The 22,734-nt window shown below is 34.7% G+C and overlaps 4 protein-coding genes across 10 annotated transcripts in view; 2 read left to right on the plus strand and 2 right to left on the minus strand.

The window, feature by feature from the left end:
- Positions 1-664: 664 nt before the first annotated feature.
- On the minus strand, positions 665-7,232 carry LOC106661133 (CLK4-associating serine/arginine rich protein). Of its 2 annotated transcripts, XM_014384348.2 has the most exons (20): positions 6,805-7,226; positions 6,608-6,711; positions 6,321-6,418; positions 6,081-6,250; positions 5,502-5,711; positions 5,268-5,443; positions 5,117-5,190; positions 4,895-5,062; positions 4,794-4,814; positions 4,583-4,729; positions 4,410-4,460; positions 4,307-4,348; positions 4,179-4,247; positions 4,006-4,122; positions 3,836-3,878; positions 1,357-1,444; positions 1,187-1,292; positions 1,018-1,125; positions 853-957; positions 665-790 (listed from the first exon to the last, which is right to left on the minus strand). In XM_014384348.2, exons 2-20 carry the CDS (start codon positions 6,704-6,706, stop codon positions 772-774), a joined length of 1,911 nt encoding a protein of 636 aa, XP_014239834.1. In that variant the 5' UTR covers positions 6,707-6,711; positions 6,805-7,226; the 3' UTR covers positions 665-771. The 2 variants fall into 2 exon arrangements, with proteins under 2 accessions (XP_014239834.1, XP_014239835.1); XM_014384349.2 differs by lacking the exons at positions 665-790; positions 853-957; positions 1,018-1,125 and having other exon boundaries at positions 3,832-3,878; positions 6,805-7,232.
- A 90-nt stretch (positions 7,233-7,322) lies between these two features.
- LOC106661132 (sec1 family domain-containing protein 2-like) lies at positions 7,323-12,516 on the plus strand. Of its 4 annotated transcripts, none has more exons than XM_014384346.2 (11): positions 7,323-7,418; positions 9,464-9,653; positions 9,709-9,945; positions 10,003-10,140; positions 10,195-10,380; positions 10,435-10,607; positions 10,675-10,918; positions 11,463-11,591; positions 11,655-11,947; positions 12,026-12,184; positions 12,249-12,516. In XM_014384346.2, exons 2-11 carry the CDS (start codon positions 9,477-9,479, stop codon positions 12,466-12,468), a joined length of 1,956 nt encoding a protein of 651 aa, XP_014239832.1. In that variant the 5' UTR covers positions 7,323-7,418; positions 9,464-9,476; the 3' UTR covers positions 12,469-12,516. The 4 variants fall into 4 exon arrangements, with proteins under 4 accessions (XP_014239832.1, XP_014239831.1, XP_014239833.1 ...); XM_014384345.1 differs by lacking the exon at positions 7,323-7,418 and adding an exon at positions 9,233-9,299; XM_014384347.2 differs by lacking the exon at positions 7,323-7,418 and adding an exon at positions 9,301-9,323.
- A 1,723-nt stretch (positions 12,517-14,239) lies between these two features.
- On the plus strand, positions 14,240-18,801 carry LOC106661230 (activating signal cointegrator 1). Its single transcript, XM_014384495.2, has 12 exons — positions 14,240-14,437; positions 15,982-16,100; positions 16,158-16,270; positions 16,340-16,430; positions 16,498-16,616; positions 16,675-16,778; positions 16,844-17,001; positions 17,160-17,308; positions 18,059-18,213; positions 18,272-18,393; positions 18,452-18,643; positions 18,701-18,801. Exons 1-12 carry the CDS (start codon positions 14,355-14,357, stop codon positions 18,763-18,765), a joined length of 1,470 nt encoding a protein of 489 aa, XP_014239981.1. The 5' UTR covers positions 14,240-14,354; the 3' UTR covers positions 18,766-18,801.
- Positions 18,802-19,221: 420 nt separating this feature from the next.
- LOC106661169 overlaps positions 19,222-22,734 on the minus strand; it is a 40,487-nt gene continuing 36,974 nt past the window's right edge. For 2 of the 3 annotated variants that reach the window (XM_024229343.1, XM_024229342.1), the window contains exon 2: positions 19,222-19,735. In XM_024229343.1, coding sequence (XP_024085111.1) covers positions 19,293-19,709 — 417 coding nt within the window. In that variant the 5' untranslated portion in view covers positions 19,710-19,735 and the 3' untranslated portion in view covers positions 19,222-19,292. Of the gene's footprint in view, positions 19,736-21,301; positions 21,505-22,734 lie in introns of those variants that run through there. The other variant, XM_014384409.2, reaches the window with a different exon arrangement.

The following is a 22,734-nucleotide window of genomic DNA, read 5'->3' on the forward strand; positions in this document are numbered from 1 at the left end:
AAACTTTCCATCCTTCTGAAGTACTGCACAGCAAATCCCAAAGTAAAAAAATCCCTGGATATGACCTAATTACTTTTACTTATATTTCCCCTCCTCAGAAAGTCATAGCATTTTTACTATATAAAACACCATCCTACATACCACTCCCTTTCCTTTTTTATGGTAGTGTTCATTAGTTCAAAGTGGTAGTCATTTGCATTCCTAAAGCTCACAAACATCCCAACCACATATCATCCTTCTTCCTGTAATATCCAAAATCATCAAAAGACATCCTTTTCCCATGGAATCATTTCTTCTCATCAATTCGATTTCTGTTTCCATTATTCTAAGATCAAGAAAATTTTTGAGTCATTGACACCATTTCCTCCGCTCTAGAAAATAGTGTATTACTTAGGTGCATTCCTTCATGTGACCCAAGCTTATGATAGCGTCCGGCACCAAGGCACACTTTAAAAACTGCTCCTAACCTTCCTGAAAATGAAAGGGTTATGTCAGGATTCAAACCCAGAACCCTCTCTCATGGCAAATATGCCCTAATCTGTTAAGTCATGAGAAGAGGGTCGGTGTTATATTTACCCCATGTTTTCTCAGATCTGATAACATAAAAAATAATTGAAACACAAGTTTATAATAAGCAAACGCATATATTAATTATATACACAAACAAACATCAGAAAGTTTAAAAAGTTATTAGTTTAATTTTACAAATTATATATGTAGCCTCTTTCGTACAAATAAATGATTGTTAATTCATTGTCTGTAATTTCCCAGTCAGTAATCAACCAGTGGCCTGAAATAGAAAGGAAAAAACATCATTACTATTGCCAAGGAGATTAAAAATTTCTTGAATACCTATAAGCATGGCTGGGTGAGTAAGTGGGACTGGTCGAATGCGATCTGGATTGATATGACCTGGGTGAATGCGATTTTGACCTTGATCTTCTTCTTCGTTCATGGCTAATGTGAAAACAAACAATAAAAAACAAAGGAAACAATCAATAGTATGTGACATTTTACCATCTTGGTGAATGACTACGACTTCGCGACCTACTCCTAGATCTCGAAGACGACGACGATTTCTGCCTGTCGCATTCAGCAAGATACTCATGCCTTCTCATTCTCTCTCTGAAAAATTTCAAAATTATTATTTAAACAAAAATTAGCAGAAAAATTGATTAAAAACAACCTTTTCCTCAGTTTTATGGAAATCTCCCTCATTTCATCTTCCCTATCAAGGCGTTCTTGTTCAACCTTCTCTTGCTTTTCCCTTTCAGCTCTTTTATCAGCTTTGTCTAAAAAGATATAAATTTTAAGCAAATGCATTTTAAAAAGCCATCGAGTTATAATAATAATAACATTGCTTATTGAGTAATGCTTGCATCTTCTTCTTCAGCCGTTCCTGCGGTGTGATCTTTGGCCCAGAAGAGGACGACGAAGCAACAGCCTGGAATTAACAACATGTTGATTCTAAAGAACACACAAAATCTAATGGAATCAGTTTCCAGAAATTTCCAGAAAAAATATAGTTAAAATTCTTCCAGTTCAAATACGTTTGAATTTTTCGTTTCGATGTCGCTTTATTTTGAATCAATGAACCAACACAAAAAGAAAATTATTTGAAAGGAGTGAATTTGTTAAAAAAAAAATTCTAAATTTTTGCCAATTAACACTACTTGCAAAATAATCCTACTGTCAATGATCTTGAAATTATTTTTAGTTTAATGAAAAACAAATTTGCATGACTGCTGTTGGGATTCAATGATTCTATCCAATAAGTAACTGGCTCAAGGTTCCAAATGCTTGATTTATGATAGTTGAAATGAATGTTGTTTTTACAATTCTGAAATTGAAAAACTTCTAAACATGGATGCAGCAAATGAATATTGCTCTAAATATACTTTTTTGTGTGAATTATGAATAAATATATTTTTTTGGTTATTTTTCTTTAATAAAACAAAAAATATACCTACAAAAAGTAAAATTGTAAACACTATTTTTTTATTTTAATGAGCATAATACACTAAAAAATTATAATAAATGGTAGCCAAATTTTTGTAATACTCCTCAGGTAAGGGTCCTAAACTGTAATTCAGTGTGCAAGGAGGGTCTACGATGCTGAATCATTGTTTTCAATTTTATTTCACACTACAAAACTTTGGAAAACAAATAAAATTAACTTTATAAGGAAAATAACCAAATATATTTTTAATTTATATTAAATTTCACAACATAATTTTTTTCTACCTAGTTGTATATTTTAAAGTTTAAGTATAAAATATAATTGTGCAGTTGATATTGTGTTTTAAAATGGATTTAATCAATCATCAAACAATTAATTTTATTAGGTAGATAAAATTTTTACTGAATTAAATGGGAGTTTTATCTTTGATACAATTTTTTGCACAATTTTGAGAGCGTTTTTTGCATGTTTTTGTTGTTTTGGACATTTCAAGGCTTTTAATGCACGTTATGAAGACTTTTAATGCATAGAAATTCGGCCTTTATATATGAAAAAGGTATTTATAAGGGTGTTTTAAGTATTACAACCTGACCAAATATTTGTGACAAATGTTGGGTAATGTTTAAATAAATTTATTTATGAAACGATCAGAAACTTCATGAAAAGTTTGTGCTTTTGTTTTTTTACAATCCAACATAACAATCTGCTTGCGTCTTCCTTTACCAAAGGGAACTCCTCCTCTATTCGAATTTGAAAAAAATAATAAAAATAAAAATAAATAAATAAAAAACAAAAATTTTGTCTGCCTCCCTGTAAAAAAGAATATTAAACAGCAGCCAAGCTGGAGAAGATCCACAGCAGGAGTTTTAAAATAAAATGACGATAACATTGCAGAATATTAACTTTATATTCCAAGTTGTTTTGTATTTGTTCTATCATCATGAATCGTACCCAACAAATCCAAAGAAAGGGAAAATTTTCAAACAAACCCAATAGAAAACAATAAGCTGGATATACAACTTGAGGAGGTTATAAGGCTGTTGCAAGTATTTCAACCTAACCAGACGTGTAACTTTTGTGCCACATATTGGGTTCTGTTTAAGTAAATTTGTTTATGAACATGACCAGAAACTTCATGAAAAATGATTTTTTACAATCCAGCATGACATGCTATGATTTGCTTGGTTTGCGACTCACTCTCTAAACCGATAAATAGAGCTTTACCAACCAGAAACAGGCATTCAAAACTTTTGGATCCTGCGCGAAATATAAGCTTTTCAGATAAATGACCAAACAATTACTCCACAAAAGAGCTTTCGAAGGAAGAACAGACATTCCCCGACTTTTTTTTTTAATAGGTTTTATACATCTTTTAAAAAAAACATTAAAAAAAGTTCCTGAAAGCTCAACACAAGGAGGTTATGAGGCTATTTCAAATATTACAACCTAATCCAACATGTATACTTTGTACTATCAATTCATATTGTTGGTAATATTTTATTTTTTAAATTTCTTTTATAGATAACCTGCAAATGTATAAATACAAAAGTTTATAATGCAAAACAATTCTAGGCATTGAAAAAATCAAATTATCACAGCTAGTTTAAAGTTCAAAAATATTGTATATCAAGAAACTCCCTTTTGAAGAGAGATTAATTTTTGGTGATTTTTTTTATTTCATTTTTTGTTATGAATAAACAGAATTAGTTCTTAGTTAGAAGAAAACAACAAACAAACAAAAAATTGATACTACCTTATTTCTTGTAAAAAATAGTTCAACATTTAAAACATAAAACTATAAACATTAGCGAGAACTATATATTTTTGTTTAAATTCATAATTTTTAAGAGAAAATGAGTGTTGATTCTTACTGACTTTGTTTCTGCTACTCGTATTACCAAAAACGGCACCAGATTTCCTGGAAAGAAAAACAGACGAGTGAGCACAGCTGATAAAGTTGTCTAAACAGGCTTTTACGTCTTTATTAATCGTGTGGAGCCCTCTAGGGAAAATATCTTGCTGATTGAATAATGTCAAAAACATACTTTTCAAACTGATTGGAAACACTTGTTGAACTTTCCTTCTTCGGCGTAGTCATCATCGATTCATCATCCGAAACAGACAGCTCAGAGGATGAAGATGCTCCTCGTCTTCCATAATACCTGAATTAAAATTTGAAATTACAATTATGAAGTTTTCTTTTTAATTTGTTAATTACCTGGAAATAATCGGAGCTGGTGGTTGTTTCACAAGAGGTTCAAAATTAGGCTGTATGGGTTTTGAAGGCCTGAAGCAATATTTTAAAATAAATACTTATACTTAGAATGGTATTAACTTATCACTTACTTTGGTGGCGATCGGCTTTTTGACTTGTTAACAGGATAGTGCCTGAAATAATTAATACAAATAACAACAGGTCAAACTTTTTTTTTAAATTGTATTTTTGTACCTTGGAGGACTTCTGTCTCTTGACACTGATCTGCTCCTACTTCGAGATTGCCTAAAAATGTAAAACAATTAACACCAAAAAAATCAAAATAACAATTATCTATAAAATTGAATGATTTTTTGTTTCTAATAATAAAAGGGAAAAGTGATAATATAAATAAATCAATATCTCACCAAGAAGAATGATTTGTGGACCATTTTGTTTTAGACAAACTGTGTTTTGAAGACGATCCATATCGTGACCTTGTTCTTGAATGACTTCGCGACCGAGATCGCCTTCTGCTGTGATACCTTCCAACAGAACTGCTTCTTGACCTGCGCCTGTATCAAAAACATTATAAAAAAATATTTAAAAAATAAATGTAAAATGTAATGTATGACATACCTAGAGCTTTGATGAGAATCACTGAAAAAATTTAAGAAGTTTAAATAAAAATTTACATTGTAAGTTTGTTTTATGGGAAAAATCACAATCACAACACTTACAAGGCACTTCTTGGATTCGGGCTGATCTGAGTACCACTGGACTCTTCACCGCCAAAACTAGTAATATAAGTAATTTTCCCCGAGTTCATCGGCGAAGGTGATCGAGACCTTGAATTGGATTTACTATCTCTGTAATCACGGTACGTAGGGCTTTTTCTGGATGCATAACTGAAATAATTTCAATTTAGAACGTGTTCTTTACAATAATAATAATTAACATACCTTGGAGGGCTGATCACTCTTCCGGCTAGTTTCTTTTCCCTGTAGGCTCGTCTCTCTCTCCTTGATTTCCTACCCTGAAAATGTGATCAAGTAATTAAAACAAATATTCATTAATAACAATATAAATAAATATAATAATAAAAAAACTTACAGAGTACATAGCCTTTTCTTCTTCAAGTTCTTTCACCAGTTTCAAATTGTCAGCTTCTTCCCTGTCTTTGGTGAGGAAACTGAAAAAATCGTTTCCTTCCATCCCGTAAGGTTGGGCTGATGTGTTCAGTTCATGGGCTTGTTGTGTCGAGACTTTATTGACATCCATACATACATCTAAACAAAAAATTAAATAAAAATAAAAAATTCCAAAAAACATCAAACTGAAATTTACCAAAATCAATGTCACTATCTTCTTCTTCTTCCTCGTTTTCCTTTTGTTCTGGGACGTACGAGGAAGGGGGTGCACTTGGGTCGTCATAATTGAAGCCGATCGCCGCCCCTGGTACTTTCTTTTTACCTTCGATTGGCACATCCGATGAGCGTGAAACCGCACCGAACTGCTCTTCTAGATGCAACTGGTGTAGGAACTTTTCTTCCCCAACTGAAACCAGTTTTTGAGCTGTTAACCCAAAAATTTTGTTTGCTCTGGGCAGCCGCTTACTTGCCAATCGAGACACAGTTTTTTCCTGACCAAGATTTAAAGAAAAAAAAAAAGAAAAAAAACCTTGGGGCTATGACTATTAAACACCATGCTATGAGGGACGAGTAAGCGACGATTTACACATTGTTAAAAGAGAAAAAAGTTCTACTCCATTTCTCATAAGTGTTTTTTCTTTATAATTGTCTCTTTTCCTTAAGAAAAAAATAATAATCACAAATGTGATTTATTGTTCTCACTGTGAACATTTACTGAGCCGTTATATCCAGAAAGATTGGGGTGCCTTTGGGGAGAGAAAGTGACAGTTTATACCTCCAAGGAAGTCATTTTGGACTAAAATTCGATATCTTTCATAGTTTATGTGTCTGTCTTCGTATGACAGTCTGCCCTCTGGCTCCTTCGGCGTGTCGGGGATGTAGTCGAGGTGTGCCCTCACATCGAATCGGTCGATTATAACATCAGGGCTACCTTGCCATGGCATCCTGCAAGGGAAAAAATTTATATTACCACTTTTCAAAAATCTGAAGATGCAGTGTGTGTTTTAACAATTACATGTTTAACGGGCTGTCACCAGCCATGGCTACCGCTGGATCCAGGTGGATCTTGCACGGCCTTCCATGGATTTGGAGGAACTGGGTGGGATCAGCTTTCTAAAATCAAACGAAAAATAAAAATGGCAAGTGAGCTAATAACATCCTTATTTTTTTATGCAATAAATGTTATAATTTACTGTCTGCAAGTGCAGTACAACTGTTGATACGGTTTTACAACGGACCATAGAAGAGAACTTTACCCAATTTTACACTTAGAAAGAAAGAAAAAAATAAAGAAAGTCTTACAATTTTTTCGTAGTAATCCTTCCTCCTTTCGGCTCTTCTTTTGTAGTCTACAATCATGCATCTTATCTTCCTCTCCTGTTTTCTGACTTCGTGCCACATCGTTCCTGCCGACAAAGCCTTTTTTTGTACTTTTTTCAGTACAACTTTGTTTTGTTTTGTTTTATTGTTCCCGCTATATTTTTTTCTCCCTACAATACCTTAGTTTTACACTCAAGCAGAATCGTTTCTTATAAAATCCATATCCTTTAAAACGACCATCCGGGTTTTACCGACTTCCGTCCTCGCGATATCAGCCTTTCCCGGACCTAAGCACTTTTACTTTGGGGTCGAACTTTAAAAAAAAAACCACGCTGACTTTTTTCTGAACGAGAGAGGGCCAGCAAAGTTTAATAAACGGTTCTCAAAGTTTTAAAGTGGTTACTGGTTAAACTTAAAATAAAATCCGATAATCTCAAAACACAACGCTTCGAGTCAATGCCTACGCGATATTAAGACGGCAACCCGGCTGCAGTCACTTTTGTTCCGCGATTTTCATAAAAACTTATATATAACTAAAAATGCAACTGTTATTAATTGAAAATGAACGTTAGAATTCTTTTTTTAAAAAACCATCCGGGAAATCGCACTGTCAAAGATATTTTACAGATAATAGCGAGTAGGTTATAACACTGTTTTAAATATTACAACCTGATACGATCTATCGTATCATGGGAGTATCGATACGCTTAACTTACGTACAAGGGACTCTTGCGTATCGTGCCCCACTAGATTGAGAGGTGCAATTCCTTGGCTCCATTTAGGGAGCATGCAGGTGAGAATGGTACTTTAAAATAGTTGTAAATATCTGGATCCTCTGTTCCAATTATTGAAGGATATACGAGGGTTGCTCTGCCTATATGATTTTGTGTCCTTAACATAAGAGTGAATGTATTTATTAGCATGAAGGTTTAGTGTGAGAGGGTTGATGGCAGAATATTGAGTACCTCATCGACCCTCAATTAGGTTACTTATATAATAAACTGGTCAAAAATGAATAGGGATATTTGTAATTTATTCATATTCTATTAATTTTAATTAAATTAACCGATATATTCTTGTTAGTTGGATAAAACAAAATAAAAAACAAGCAAATGTTAATCCGCATTTTTAATAACGGATTTATTTAAGAATAGTAACAATTTTTATTGTTTTTTTATCAAATTATTCTTAATTGTACCTATGCTTAATTAATTATACACAATTTTGTCACCTTTTATTTTCTTATTTTTCAAAATCCCTTAATTAAATTTTTTTCAATAAAAAAAAATAATTTCTAATAAATTTTATTGCAATAAAATAAAAATGCTAGGGAAAGTAAATACTACAGAATTGGCAGTACCCCTATTCATTTTTGAGCAGTTTAGATGTAAGGGTGATGGAGGAATACCGACTATACTACCAGATGAGTGTTGAAACACAACAACGTGATGATATCTTGGGTGCCAGGATACAGAGGAAATTTCAGTCATCAGACAGTCTGATCAGAGGAGGATTTGCAAGACCATACTGGGCCCAAACCTATACTTGGGATAACAAAAACAAATACAGAATCCTCCATCACAGAATGGATCCAAATAAAACAAAAGGAGAAGTGGATAAACAAGTGGATAAACTCTAGCGGCGCTAGATACAGTAAACCTGTGATAAAACAACCCTCACCAAGACTGGCAAACTCACTGCAGCAATTGGAAAGGGCTAAACTCAGACGAGTGATAGGACTATTAACCAGTCACTGGGATCTGAGAAAACACCTACACAACATGGGCATATACAATGATGATTCCATCTTCAGATTATGTAATGAGGAGGAGGAAACATCCACCCTTATCATCTTCGAATGCGAAGCAACAGCTCAATGGAACTTTAACCTAGCATACAGGAAAAACCTAGGGAATGAAACTGTAGCAGCAACAGTCAATGACTTAATACTTATAAGAAGAAGAATTGAGTCTATTGCACTGAACTATGGAACTCGGAAGGTACAATAAGCCAGAAGGCTGCAGTGCCTGGGGAGCACAAACCCCGCTTCTAGTATGAATACCATTATTACCAGTATTAAAACCATACCATACCAGTTGAATGAATGGGATGTAAATAAGAAAGAATGTATTTAAGAATGAATGGATTTGGATCTATGAACTGATTTTGTTAGGTGCTGAAATGACCTAGCTGTTGACAGCACCTGGAACCCATCCTCAGTGGTTGGACAGATAAGATCAAGGTCTGAGGCCATACTGCCAACAGCAAAGGAGGGTGATTCTTGAAGCCTGCTGGTAATTTACTGAAAATTATAAAAGGTGGAATTACCAGTTGATTTCGAGAAGTAATATGCTCAACTTTGGCCATGTGTGTGTATATGTACATGTACAGATTTGATCTAATGTTAATCTTAATCCAAATCCAAATATACATTTTATGTTTCCTTTATAATTATTTTATACCTATTTATTTTTGTGAATCAGGCTATCAACCTATATAAATAAATAAATATTTAATTTAAATAAATTTTTGAATTTTTTCAATGAAAAGTAATACTCATTGTCGGTTAACCATTTAATGAGACAAACTGTGAGGTTATATCGTTCCAGGTTTTGGTATGATAAGAGATAATAAATTTGTTTAATATTTAACAATAAGGGATTTTAACGAAAAGGTGAAAAAAAAATGAGAATTTCAAGTATGTTTTAATTATAAATAACTTTAAGCTGGCTATGTATGTGATATTGTTTGGCGTTTGCATTTTGGAATTTTTAAAAAATAAGGTGTTAAATATTTTATTTTTGACATTGTTGTTCCATAATGCAGTATGTTTTTCAGGAACTACTGTGAAATGGTTCTGAATTTGAGATATATAAGTGAAAACTGCTGGCACGAGGTGTGTAAAAAGGTGAAAGGCGCTGCTGTATTTGTCGACAAAGCGTCCGCCGAATGCCTGAGCTGGCACGGTGGAGTCGCACTACTCTGGAAGCATGGAGCATCATGCATCAGGGAATTTTCGTCCTTCGAGGTTTAATTAATTAAAATTTAGGTAAAGTTTAACGAGCTAATTGAAGCAATTACAGAGTGGAGGTGACATCGAAAAAGGTGTGTTCCTTGTTTCCAGCCCGGTCGTAGGGCCGGCAAGGATCGTTTTGAGGGATTTGATATCAAACAGCAAGTTTAATCATTGCATACTCATAACATCGTGCAGCCCGGTCGTTCTCAATGTGGCGACAACTGGCAACGTACCGGAAAACGCTCATGAAATGACAGCCGTACACAAATTGGAACTTGACATGCTACGCTGGATGAAAGACAAGGTTAATAAAAACAATCTATTCTGTTGTTTAATTTAAATAAAATATATATTCATTTAGAACTACACTGCTGAAATATTTCACTTCCCGATATCGATTGTACCTGTAACGGATTATTTCTTCACAACTCCTCCGTTCAGCGATTTTATGCCTTGTTTCAGCGAGGACCTTGAAGGAAAAACAATATACTCCTCACTGGTAAACCAATAACATTTAAAACAAGAAAAAAAATTGATTTGGTTTATTTTTTAGCCGAGAAATTTAGATCTTGAAGCACTTCCGTTAGAACTTCAAATTGGAGTTTTACACCTAATGACTACAATAAATAGTTTATTGTCGCAGCTTTCAGTTAGGGAAAGCATTTACTGCATTGGTCTTTTGAGCTCACTTGTTGGCTCATCGCTGCAAAAGCACACTCCGAGTGCTCTCAGGCTTAAAGTATGTCATCTCTTTTGTTAGTTATATTGTTTTACACTCATGCAATTTTTACAGACGGCTTCGTCAAACATGTCTCTTGTGTTGATTGATCGCACTTTGGACCTCTGTGACGCCATGTATCAAAACAACCAAGTCCTCCTCGATAAGATGAAATCTATTCTTGAACCTTTTCCAGGTCATAGTATCGACGTTGCAATCGACATGTCTCCTATCTGTAAAACGAAAATGTTAGTTAATAAATAAATAAAAAAAGAGAGAAATAGTTAAATTGATGTTTTATTTAAATGAAAACAGGAAAGCAAACACGGGTTGGGTGAATGCTCCAGGGTGTCTCCACGACCCTAAAACAGACTTGTTCGAGTGGCTAATTATGAAAAAACAGGTCGAAACGATAACAGAACTTTATGAAAGACTGTATGCTGAGTGTCAGTTGGATTTTCCAAAACGACTCGACACAAAACAACTTTTGAAGACGATAAGCGAAAATTTTAAAGATAACCTCAAAGACAAAATCATACCTAACAGCGGATTGATTCAGGTATTATAAAAAATAACGTTTATTTTTTACTCACACACCAACTTAATTATTCAGCCTCCGAGTATACATTTATCTGCTTTTATTATACTTCGTAAAGCATTTATATAATCAATTAAGCTTTCTGGTATTTCTTATAACTTCTTACATACTTCTCTTTACTCGGGTTTAAAATCTTTCTGGTCTTGACTCTCTTTGTCGGTCTACCTCACTGGACTCGACTTCTTCTGATCTGATTTTTTTTTTTCCGGAAAAGTTCCTTTGTTTCCTACTGGGTCGACCTGTCAAAGTTACACTTTACCATTTCAAAAAAAGATTCTTACATTGTGTGGCCTTCTATTAACAATTACAGCACTATTATTTACCTAACTAATATTAAGAAGGACAAGCTTACAGAATTAATAAAAATAAAAAAATAAATCAAATTCTCAAGAAATGTAAGAATAAATGTTTTCATTTTGGTGTGTAGGTAATTTTTCTCAGTTTGGCGTTTCATTATCTAACGAATAGACGTTAGAATTTTGTATGCATGAGTAGAGATTTTCAGGTTTCTCTTGGTGTTATCGAGACGTTAAATTCAAATGAAATTAATTCCCTGGAAGTCGTCGAGAGTCTCAAGAAGCTCCTTTATCAGTCGATATCTGCTGATAACAGCACGGACAACGCTCTTATTCAGGTGCGTTTCAGAAAAACCAAACTTTCTTTATTATTATTTTCTTATGTTTAAATATGCGTTCAGCTCAAGGAGATAATGGTGATGAGGAAAAAGCGAGGTCTGACGGTTGAGAAGGTCTTGTCATTGATCGTCTTTTTCTACAGCCTTGTCGGACAACAGTTCACCATACAGGCGAGCCTTGCCGAAGACCTGCAAGAAGTGGTTGCAAACGCAATCGAAAAAGACAAAGAAAACATTGGAAGTCTTTCAGCTCATTTTGAATCTTTTGAAAAAGCCAAAGTCAGGGAATTCACTCGAAACTTTTTTACAAAGCTGAATTCAATACGCAATGCAAGAAAACATTTTACTAAATACAAGTATGTTCTATTTTTTTTTTTAATTTTTAAATTTTTTTTTCTTTTTTTACAAAAATGACAATTTTGTTATTATTTCAGTGAAATAGCTGCAAATCATGGTAGGTCTCAACCTTTAGAGTACAGGAGTTTAATCAGTCAATTAATGTATGATATAGTTGATTCAAATAAACCAGAAATGCCAGATTTAAAATACAAAGCTAATATGAGCATGAAAGACAATTTCACCTCACGGTTCAGGTATTTGTTAAAAAAACTCATTAAAATAAAAAAAAAATCTTTCTATTTATGTTTTACATTGCAGCAGTATGATTCTGAACGTGGCAAAGCCTCATGTCATGGACAATGATATCATCATGATCTATGTGATTGGAGGTGTCACAGCACAGGAAGTCAAGTATATAAAAGACTGTTTCAAAGGGTGCAACAAAGAAGTGATCATCGGATCAACAACGCTGTCATCGCCGTCACAAACACTCCAGAATCTCTTTTTCAAAGACCCTTTGAAACCATTTGAAATCTAGAGAAATTGTTTGGAATATATAAATAAAGGAATATTTTTTATGTTTTTCTCTTATTGTTTTATTATGTATGTAATTTTTTTAAAAGGATTTCATTGAAAACGTACAAAAATGATGAACTTAACCATTTTATGCTCAAAAGGTTTCCATCTAACATGAATCATACCAAATGATCTAGCCAAATGCTTTCTAGCTTGTTCTCTTTGGTTAAATTTAATTTGAAATCATACAGCTATGGGCTTCTATATCAAGGATTTTGTTGTGAGGACTCTCAACGGAAGATATTGAAAAGAAATCACACTTGGCCTGGTTGATTTTATACTTGGTCTCTTTGACAAGGAGCATTGGATGGATCTATGAAAACCTCCTGCTTGATATTTTTGTACATGGCCTGCTCTTCCTCGTTTCTTCATGCTTCTTCCTAAGGCCTGTCACAAGGTAAGCCACTCCACTACAATATTTTTTTAACCCTTTGACTTTTTTTTTTGCAAAAATATATTTGGTGGGTGGCATGATTGCCAGTAAATGCAAATTGGGATAGGATGATCTTTCCAAGGATGGGTAGCTTTACACATGTTTCTTGTTTTCTTCTTGATTACGGATCTCTTGTTCAGCTTTGATCCAGGTTTTTGGACAGTAATGTCTTTGTAAGCATCTACTTATTTAGGTTAAGGTTATAATTAATATTTGACCCGTTCAGATGTTCAAGTTTAACCAAAATTTCCAAATAAACTTAGGTACCAAGATGGGGGGAAAAAAAGGGCCTCCTTTAGGAATGACTCCATCTACTGATAATAATAATATATTTCCTAAATATTGGTACTACGGAGAATATGGTACAGTGAGCACCCTGAAGAGAACCACCAATTGGAATGCTATTATGTTTATTGATGAATTTGTGTTTCTGTCTGTGTAGTGACAGAAGGTGCCGAAGAGTACCGAGAACAGGGGAAGCATACAATGCCCCAGTTCGTGCTCCCTTCAATGCAGTTTGGAGGAGGTGGTGTAGTGGTCTGGGCTGGGATTTACTCCTAGAGGATGAACTGAACTCATATTGTTGAAGGCAACCTCACCATAATGCAAGAAATTATCGAGGAATATAGCCCTGAAATCAGGGATCTCACTGGCAAGGATTTTCCATTTTTTGATGACAATGCCAGACCTCATAGAAACAGAGTGGTTCATCAACATTTAGAAAATCTGGGAATTTCCCGTTATCTCCAGACCTCAAGCATTGCAACATCTATGGAGTGAAATTCCTTATGAATTTAGTGAAAACAGTATGCCTAACATGCACAGAGGTTTTAGGTAACAGGGGACAAAATACTACAAAATTGGCAATATCCCTATTCATTTCTGAGCAGTTTAGAACGCAAGAAGGTACAGGGGCAGAAGAATTCAATCCTGGAACTACTCAGTTGGAAACTCAGAACCTATGGGAAAATACACCAGTATCTTCAAAGCTGAGGTCCATACAATCGAGAGATATACCTAGTTCAATCTGAACAAAGGGTATAAAACCAAAAATATAGTTATCATTTCAGATAGCCATGCCATAAGCGTTCAAACACCATAAGCTAATGCAAAAACCAAACTAAACAAATTAGGTTTGCAAAACAGTCAGCCTCTGTTGATGGACATGAGGGACAGGGAGCAGAAGCTAGAAGGCATCGAGAAAGCGGATGCCCTTCCACGGAGACAAAAAAATATCGATGTCAAGTTTCAGTCATATAGCAGAGAAAGTATCGATACTTCGATATTATTGAGGTATCGTTAGTAACTTAGGACCCTATGGTTAAACCTAATCAGGCATGTTTTCACTTTGATAAGGCCAATACGTTTTGTCCTAGTTAATTTATTTATTTCCTAGTTAATTAATTATTTAAAATATGGACGAGCAGCAATTTAAAGAATGGGTCATGAACGAGCTATCATCACTACTGACATTTGTTGTTACAGAAGATGTTGTCAAGTAAGGGATTATTACAAATAAACATTATATATAAATATTTTTATTTTTATAACATTTTGATAATAAAACTATGTATATATATGTATCTACCTGATGTATAAACAATTCTAACAATGTATAAACAAACTTCTCCTTACAATTCGATCTGAGTAGATCTATTGTGTTCTAGTTTTATTGCACCTTTTAAGGCATTAAATTTTTATAACGATTTTCGAGACGCTCGTACCGAAAAGTTTACTAAAAAGTTCATGTCTATATAAAGAGTCGATTGATGCTTTAAAGTCTACGAATATGTAATATGCTCCTTTTTTTAAGTTTAAAATAGTATTGTATTAAACAGAGTAAAACATGATCAGTTTTGCCATACCTTTTATGAAAAGCGGAGTGACGTCTAAACCAGTGATAGAGTAGGCATTCTTTCCTGTTTATACTCATTAGCCCTTAAAAGGACATGAGGATCTTTAATGTCCACACCTAGCCCTTCAGTCATATCGGACGTTTTGATTCTCAAGATGAGGGATGACGCACCAGACACGACAGGGACTGAGACGAATCTCATCTCTTGTCCATAGCAAGTGGATGGGCCTGCATTAAGCACAGCACCAGACCATGTGCCGCCCGGAAAGGGAAACCTGAAATGGCTGAAATGCATCAGCCAGTCTCCCACCTCGCTCCCTAGATAGAGAAGGCAACTCTCTCTCCAGAGTATTGGGGCTCCTCCAGCATAAGAACTAACAGATTCATTCCCACCATTGTTTTATTTATAGTGGAATGTCTACCCACCCCCTAAAGGAACTCTGCACTCAGATGGAAACCGTTAATGATACCCCTGAGCAACAGGTTCACACTAAGTTTTCGCCAGGAGCCTCACTACTTATCCATTTTGAGTTCATTCCCATGTAGCTGGATTAGATTGGAACATTTTGCTACCCTGTAGTTCAAATGATTATGCACCCTCCCCTGCCTATGCAGACAGGATCTGGTCTGATGTGCACCCATGTGTGCCTCTGATCCAGCACCTGCCATCCGCTGCTGACCCGAAAGCCAATACAAATCAAGCTTGTACTTTAGAGAGGATGCCCTGCCCTCAAGGCTACACCATTATTTTGCTCCTGGAAACCCCCCTTACATCCAGGGGTTGGGAGAGGTCTCAAGGAAATGTGCCATAGGACCTGGCTTGAGAAAGGAAAGTGCACGAGAACGTGATGCTCATCTTTTCAGGTTGCACCCCAAGCCCCAGCCTTGCTGGTCCATGGTCATTGTTATCCCACATTTGGTGGGGTATGGTTTCTCTGGGTGGATAAAAGAGATGAGACTGGCCGTTCAAGTGTCGAACGAATCGACCGCCATCCTGATCATCCATCTCAAGGGATGAATCCAAGACTGTGTCCAAGACCACCCTACGCACATCTTTGATTAAAGCTGTTCATTCTCAGATATCTTTCGCCACTTGGGTGTATTCAGGGGGATAGGTGGTCAGGCTCTCCCCTATGGGCAATAGAGTAGACAGACCCAGAAGAGTCAAAGTTAATTTTTTTTTACAGCAATATATGCTTGATCGAGTCAGCCAGAGATCTTGAGGTGCACCTAGCATCATTGTTGGACCTAACAAACCCGAACCACAAGAACTTTGTTCAGAATCTACTTGCAAAACGCCAGTCATGTGAGCTTTTGATTTTTGCATTTAAACAATTTGTTTCTAAATAATACATATCTTTAGTAATATCACGAGGTTATAAAAAGAAAGAGTATGACAACTATTTACAAACATGTAAGGCGACAGACAAAAGTAAAAAAAAAGGTGTCAAGCAGAAACAGGAGAAAAAAACACAAGTAATTAAATTATTAAATATTGTTTTTAAATATTTAATTATAATTGAAAAACAAAATCCTTTTTATTAGGAAACTTCTCAAGACATAGAACAGAAGACCAAAGATAAGAAGACAAAGTTTGTAAATTTCTTTTCCCATGATAATGTTGTCCTTTTACAAGGTAAAATTATAAAATTGGTGCTGTTTTAAAATTGAAAGAGAATTTTAATTAGAAAAAAACAATCTAGGTCGTCACTTGTGCAACTGTCAGGCCTCGAAGCATTCTCTCATTAACAACTGCTTGAAATGCGGCAGGATAGTTTGCGAGCAAGAGGGTCCAGGTCCTTGCATGTTCTGTTCCAAAATGGTAAAAAATCGTCGTAATTTTTTTTTCCTCGCTACATAATACTTAAAATATTTTTCAGGTCTATCGTAGAGGCGAGAACTCCAACAACAACACACTATCTGATAAGTCGTTAGAAGGCGCATTGGAACTTAGGGACAGACTTCTAGAATATGACAAATCTAGGTATTTCAGTTTAATTTCCAAAGTTTAGTTTGGCCTGTTTATAAATAATGTTTTTTTTTTTTTAGTGAGCAGAGGACAAAAGTCATTGATGATGAAAGCGACTATTTTTCAACAAATTCAGTCTGGCTCCCGAAGGAGATGAGGGAGGAACTTAAGAGGAAAGAAGAGGAACTGCAAGCGCTAAAACATTCCAGGGCCAAACATTTGATTCTTGATTTCACTGGTATTTTATTATTATGATCAATACTAAAAGTAATTTGCACCTTAACACCTTAACTTTATCCTTTAATGGGTTTATTCTGCTATAATTGTTGCTTAATAAATAATATTGCACAGAGAATATTTTGAGATATGGTGAAAAGCAATTTATGTATTATTTAGGCCGCTGCATTGTCGATGATGACTTTAGGACTTTGAACAAGGAGAACAGCATTCTGGAAGAATTATCTGGCATGATGCACAGTATGAATGTGAAAGACGTACCAAATGATAATTTAGACCCAAAATCCACCGAGTATATCGAACCGATTGTAAGTAACTGAAAAATTTAGTTTATGGAGAAATGGCCATGTTTTGGATTTTCTAACTCTTTATATCATTGGTTGTAAGGCCTTAAAAAAAAGAAAAAAAATTTTTTTATATGTCTAATTTCATTTAATCCATTCTTACATATTATTTTCTTATCCTACTTAAAATAATGAATGTACTGGTATACAAGCTCAAGAAAGACAGAAAAACACATTTTAAAACATGTATTTTAATTATGTAAATTTTTTCTTGACCTGTAGAGTCGGACACGTATATAGTATTTTTTCAGCCAGAATCACCAAAAAAAGTTTCATTGTGATCATTGATCCTGTATACATAGCCTTTCTTGTAAGAGTTGGCCTCTTTTATTATATCAACTTTTAATGGTTTAATTTTTATCTTGTTTTTCTGTTGTTCAATAGTCTGGTTGTTTTTCACTTGAATAATAACTTTCAAGTAAGAGGGGAATAAGATGATTTATGAAAAGGAAAACAAATTCATAACACTGTTATTATTCTGCCTCATTTTCCCATGATAGTAGTTGTTTCCTTGCAAGTAAATTATTTATTTCGGAGGACTGCATTGGCCTAGTGGTTACACTGTCTGACTTATTTGCCACACTAGCAGTTCAAATCCCAGTATATCCCATGAAATTTTAATTGACAGGAATTTCTGACACACCCAATGGGTAGTTAAGAAGTTAAGCCCTCCTTTTTGACAAGAATTACTTATTTTTAAATTGTTTATTTCAGTACTTACCAACTTCTCAGAAAGAATTGATAGGAACTTGTTGGCATGCTTCATCAGGTAGAGTCCAGGACAAAGAAGTCTTGGAGATGTCAGACTTGGGTGTTTGCTTGAGCATGCACCAACCCTGGGCCACACTTCTCGTAGCTGGCATAAAAAAGTAAGGATAATAATAAGGAACAAATAACAAATTTTTACTCATATTTTGCGTGTATTAGACATGAAGGACGTTCTTGGTACACCTCGCACAGAGGCCGACTTTGGATTGCAGCTGCAGGTAAACAGCCTACAAAAGAAGACATCGAAGAGGTCCAAGACCAATACAGAAAGCTTAGAGGAGGTTAATGCTGCTAAAAAATTTATTTATTTTTTTGCCAAAATTATAATTGTTTTTCCAGATAATGTCAAATTTCCATCAAAGTATCCAGTAGGTTGCCTTCTCGGATTTGTAAATGTCGTAAACTGCCTTGCACAAGAAGAATATAGGGAACATTTCCCATACGGGGAATCTGATGAGCCATTTGTATTCATATGTGAGAATCCAACACCATCGCCAGTACTTTTTCCAATGAAAGGGAAACACAAAATATGTCAGTCACGACATTTGTTTTTGTCTTAAGATTTTTCATTATGTATTTGTTTTACAGACAAATTGGACACAAAGATACATCAAGCAGCTGCACAGTGTATACAGAGGCTGGCTAATAAGTAGAATAAAAAAAATTCATAATAAACAATAATTATTTAAGCAAGTCCTTTTTTTTCCTCCTTCCTCTTCTTTTGTCCTATTATATTATACTCAAGCCTGAATATTTTAAAGTTTTTGTACCATTCTCATCAAATTTAAAAAGAAGGAAGTAGTAAAGAAGAACAAAAAATTATCAGACTGACAAAAAAGTAACATTAGTTTTTTTTATTTTTTTTATTATCTTTAAAAAATTCAATCCATGATTTTTTTTATTGGTGATATGTCTTTCTTTATTTTTGAAAAATTAATATAATTATGTGTCTTGATAATTCCCTGTGTTATATTTTTATATTCTTCTATTAAATACAGTCTCCTTGTTCAAAACTATTTCATGAAAAAAAATAATAAGATCTCTATGATCTTTGATAAATAAATTGGGATGAATGTATAAAAATGTGCCCCAAAACATAAGAAGTAATGTTAAAAATACAAGAATTTTTGTCTAATGCAGAAGAATTTTGTGACAAAGTGTGTTTATTGGTTAAAATCTATCATTTCCCATTGCAGTTTGCTCCACCAGGTCGTTTGCAGGGCCCAGGACAGTTTTTGTTCTTTGGAGGATAGGCAGTGGTCTTTAGGCAATGGGTAGGTTGTGGCGGCCTCTGTGGTGGTGGACATGTTATTTTGTTGTCGTTTTGGTAGTAATTACTGCCATTGCCATTGCTGTTGTTACTGGGTTCCTGTTCTTGGCACTGCGGCCTGTTGCAGTTGCTGTTGCAACCGCCACGACCTGGCACACCGAACAGCACCGTATCAAATTGAGGTAGATCATCGGCATTGGCAGGGAACGTGATTGGCCTCATCTCAGGGTTGTCGTTCAATATCACTGAGCCAAAGTATCTGGAAACTGTGACATTCTGGTTGGAGCAGGAACTGAGCAGATTTCGCACAGCCTTTGCCGAATTCATTTTGACTTTCCTTGTCCTCTTGATATCTAAAAAAAATTAAAATCTTATTATACAAATGTGTATTGCAAAATCCAGTAGGTTATTCTAGTCTCTAACATGACATGTAAAAAACATTCATGTTAGACTTATGAAACTAGTCAGACCAAAAATGGTCAAGTATCACAAGGTTATTACAAATACATTGTAAACGGAAATCTTATTTTTGCCATTGTCAAACTTTTTTAATCATTTGCCAGTTTGGTTGGGTAAAAAACTTTTTTGCAAAAAAAGTTTTGCACTTTGAGGTTGAAGAGAATGTAGCTTTATTTGTTGCAGACAAAATTTGCAGATTTGAAAAGACAATTGTCTCCCACTCCCTAATTAAACCAAAACCGAGAGTTCCGATTATGGACTTTTTTTTAACAATGGTGCAAGTTTTGCAAGAACAAGTTTTGAAAATTAGAAGTTTGAAAGTCAATAAGCCAATACAAGATTAAGGTTTGACTTGAAAAAACGTTCTTGAGCAGAACAAACATGTACAGAATTGAGCTTATGACTTCTCGCGGCTTGCAGTGAGAATGGCCTTCTTCAAAGGTTTTGGCAGTCAAGGGTCAGATCTCAGTCTTATTCGTCCTGTTACCAGAGTTAGGCTCCAGGGGCTGTCAGCAACTAGGTCATTTCATGCATTTAGTTTTAAACCTAGTCTTGCACATTCTTTAATGCTTTCCTATTTACGAACTTTCCTCTCACATTGCACACTCACTTCAATAAATACATTCAATTTCAACAGAACATAGAACAAGACGTATATCACTATACAATAAAACAGTCCTGTTTCCTCCAAAAATCGAAAAAGGTGCTGTGGTCAAGTAAAATTCAAGTAAAAATGTAGAAATACTACTCGCTCTATATAAGGATCCAAGGCATGACCACCTTTCAATTATTAAGATCGACACATTGAGCTACCTTTCTCTACTGAACCGGCACTGAGTCACTTATTGAGACCGTCTTCACTCGCGGGATTGTTTAACTACTCAAACGCGATCGATTTGTATAGTTCAACACTCCTGCGAGTGAAGACAGGCCTAATAAGTGATCCAGTGCCGGTTCAGCATGAGTTCACCGACTCGCAGACCAACATCCGGCATCAACTTTCTCTACAAGGCCCAAAAGCAAGTGTCCGTGTGTCAACCTCGCATGTCCTATTCTTAGTCGGGTATGATCCCTGTTCTTCCATTCAGAATCTCCGAGGATCTGCGTCGTTTCCACTTATTTTTGATGTTTTAATTGCATTTTTATCCTCAAAGGGCCGGATCAAGGTAGGTTCGGAGGGTGTCATATTTACCATAATTAGGAATAACTTAACAAAAATCTTTCTGGCTTTTATAATGATACATTGTATATAATAAACAAATATAATTTTTGGGTGGTATTTTATAGTTGAATACACTATAAAGGGTTTTCTTCAGGTACGAGGAAATAGCATAAACAACACTGATTTTAATCGATTTTGCTTATATTATTCTCTGATTTCTGAGAATTTTAAACCTGATCTAATTCCAGTCTAGCCTGAAAACATGTATTTTAGAAATTAGAACGTTTGCAAAACTTACCCTGGCCCTGAAATGATGTTTGCAAAGATTTTTCAATTGATGTCACATAATACGTACTTGAACTTTATATTTAAGATTTCACGCGATCATATGTTAAAAGTAGGCCATTTTAGAAACTAATAAATCACTCATTAGCCAAAAGTCAAAATGATTTTGATGATTTGTATTTGACAGAAAAGAAACCAACATTTAAGTTGGTTGTCACCTTGGCCGAAAATTTTTCAAGTCGATCAGGTTTTTTAAAAATATATTGTTATATTCAGAGTATTGGTATTAATTGTAAAATTTTAGAGAATTTCAGGGTCATTAATCCTGTACCAAGGTCCAGTACTTAGATACCAAAGTTTTATATCTTCCATTCATATAATTATTTTTGTGTAATGTACATCCGAAATAATGAGGATATCTTTTCTGCGTGTCCACAGCCAAAACGAGAAATTGCTCTGTCGTTGAAAAAATTGACCGTTGCTTCCATTTCACTGAAAGATTCACCCTAAAAATATATTTTGGCTGCCCGTTTTAACGTATATTCATTTGGTTTTTCGTTCCAGACAATAAACAAAACTAGGCATTTATGTTGGAAATATGCGGTAATTAAAGGAAAATAAAAAGTTGAAGTCCTATATAGAAATAGTTTGATGTGAGTATGGCAATTCACTTTTTGGAAAAGACACGACGGTTTTGCCTAAAATTCTGTGAGTAGAACAACATTTGAGGTCGTTTGGAGCCGGAAACAATTTTAATTTAGCATGTATTGAATCGGTAATTATTTATTTATTTAAAGGATTACCATCTGTGGTGGACGGTTTATTGCTGTAGATATATATTTTATGAGCAGCATTTTCTTTCCAAAAGAGTGTAACCCTAAGCTCACGATTTGTTATTTAGCGTTTGACATATTCAGCTTCAACTTGATAAACTTTCATGTCATATGAAATATTTCTATAAGATCGTTATTGTGTTTAGTTTTTAAAATAATCTTATTATACAAAAATTCATGAAATACAGTTATAATAATATTCAATAAATAAATTAAATAATTTTTGCCATGTGAATAAATTGCGTGTTTACACATGGATCACAAGTTTTATTAGTTACCATGTACTAGACAGTTTGGTCCAAAATTCCGTTATGGCTGGTCGATAAGTCTTCGAGTAAGGATCAAGAGAGAAGCAGACAGAAAGTCACAATGGAATCATTCCTGTAGTTCAGACTATTTTCTTTTTGTATCGCGTTCTAATTCACCTTACTTGAAAGTAGGAAAGTGTGAAATGGCTAAGGAAATAATTAATAGAGTTTTGACGGGGATAGGCTTGGGTAAGTTGACCAGGGGATCGGTTAATTGTAACAAAACAAAAGAGTTGGCTCAGAAAAACGAGTGCATCAATAAACCGCTCGAAAATAATCCGATGAACCAGCTGAAAAATTGCTTG

This window comes from Cimex lectularius, unplaced genomic scaffold, assembly GCF_000648675.2.
Source record: "Cimex lectularius strain Harlan isolate CLEC.00 unplaced genomic scaffold, Clec_2.1 scaffold342, whole genome shotgun sequence".
In the NCBI taxonomy this organism is placed as follows: Eukaryota; Metazoa; Arthropoda; class Insecta; order Hemiptera; family Cimicidae; genus Cimex; species Cimex lectularius.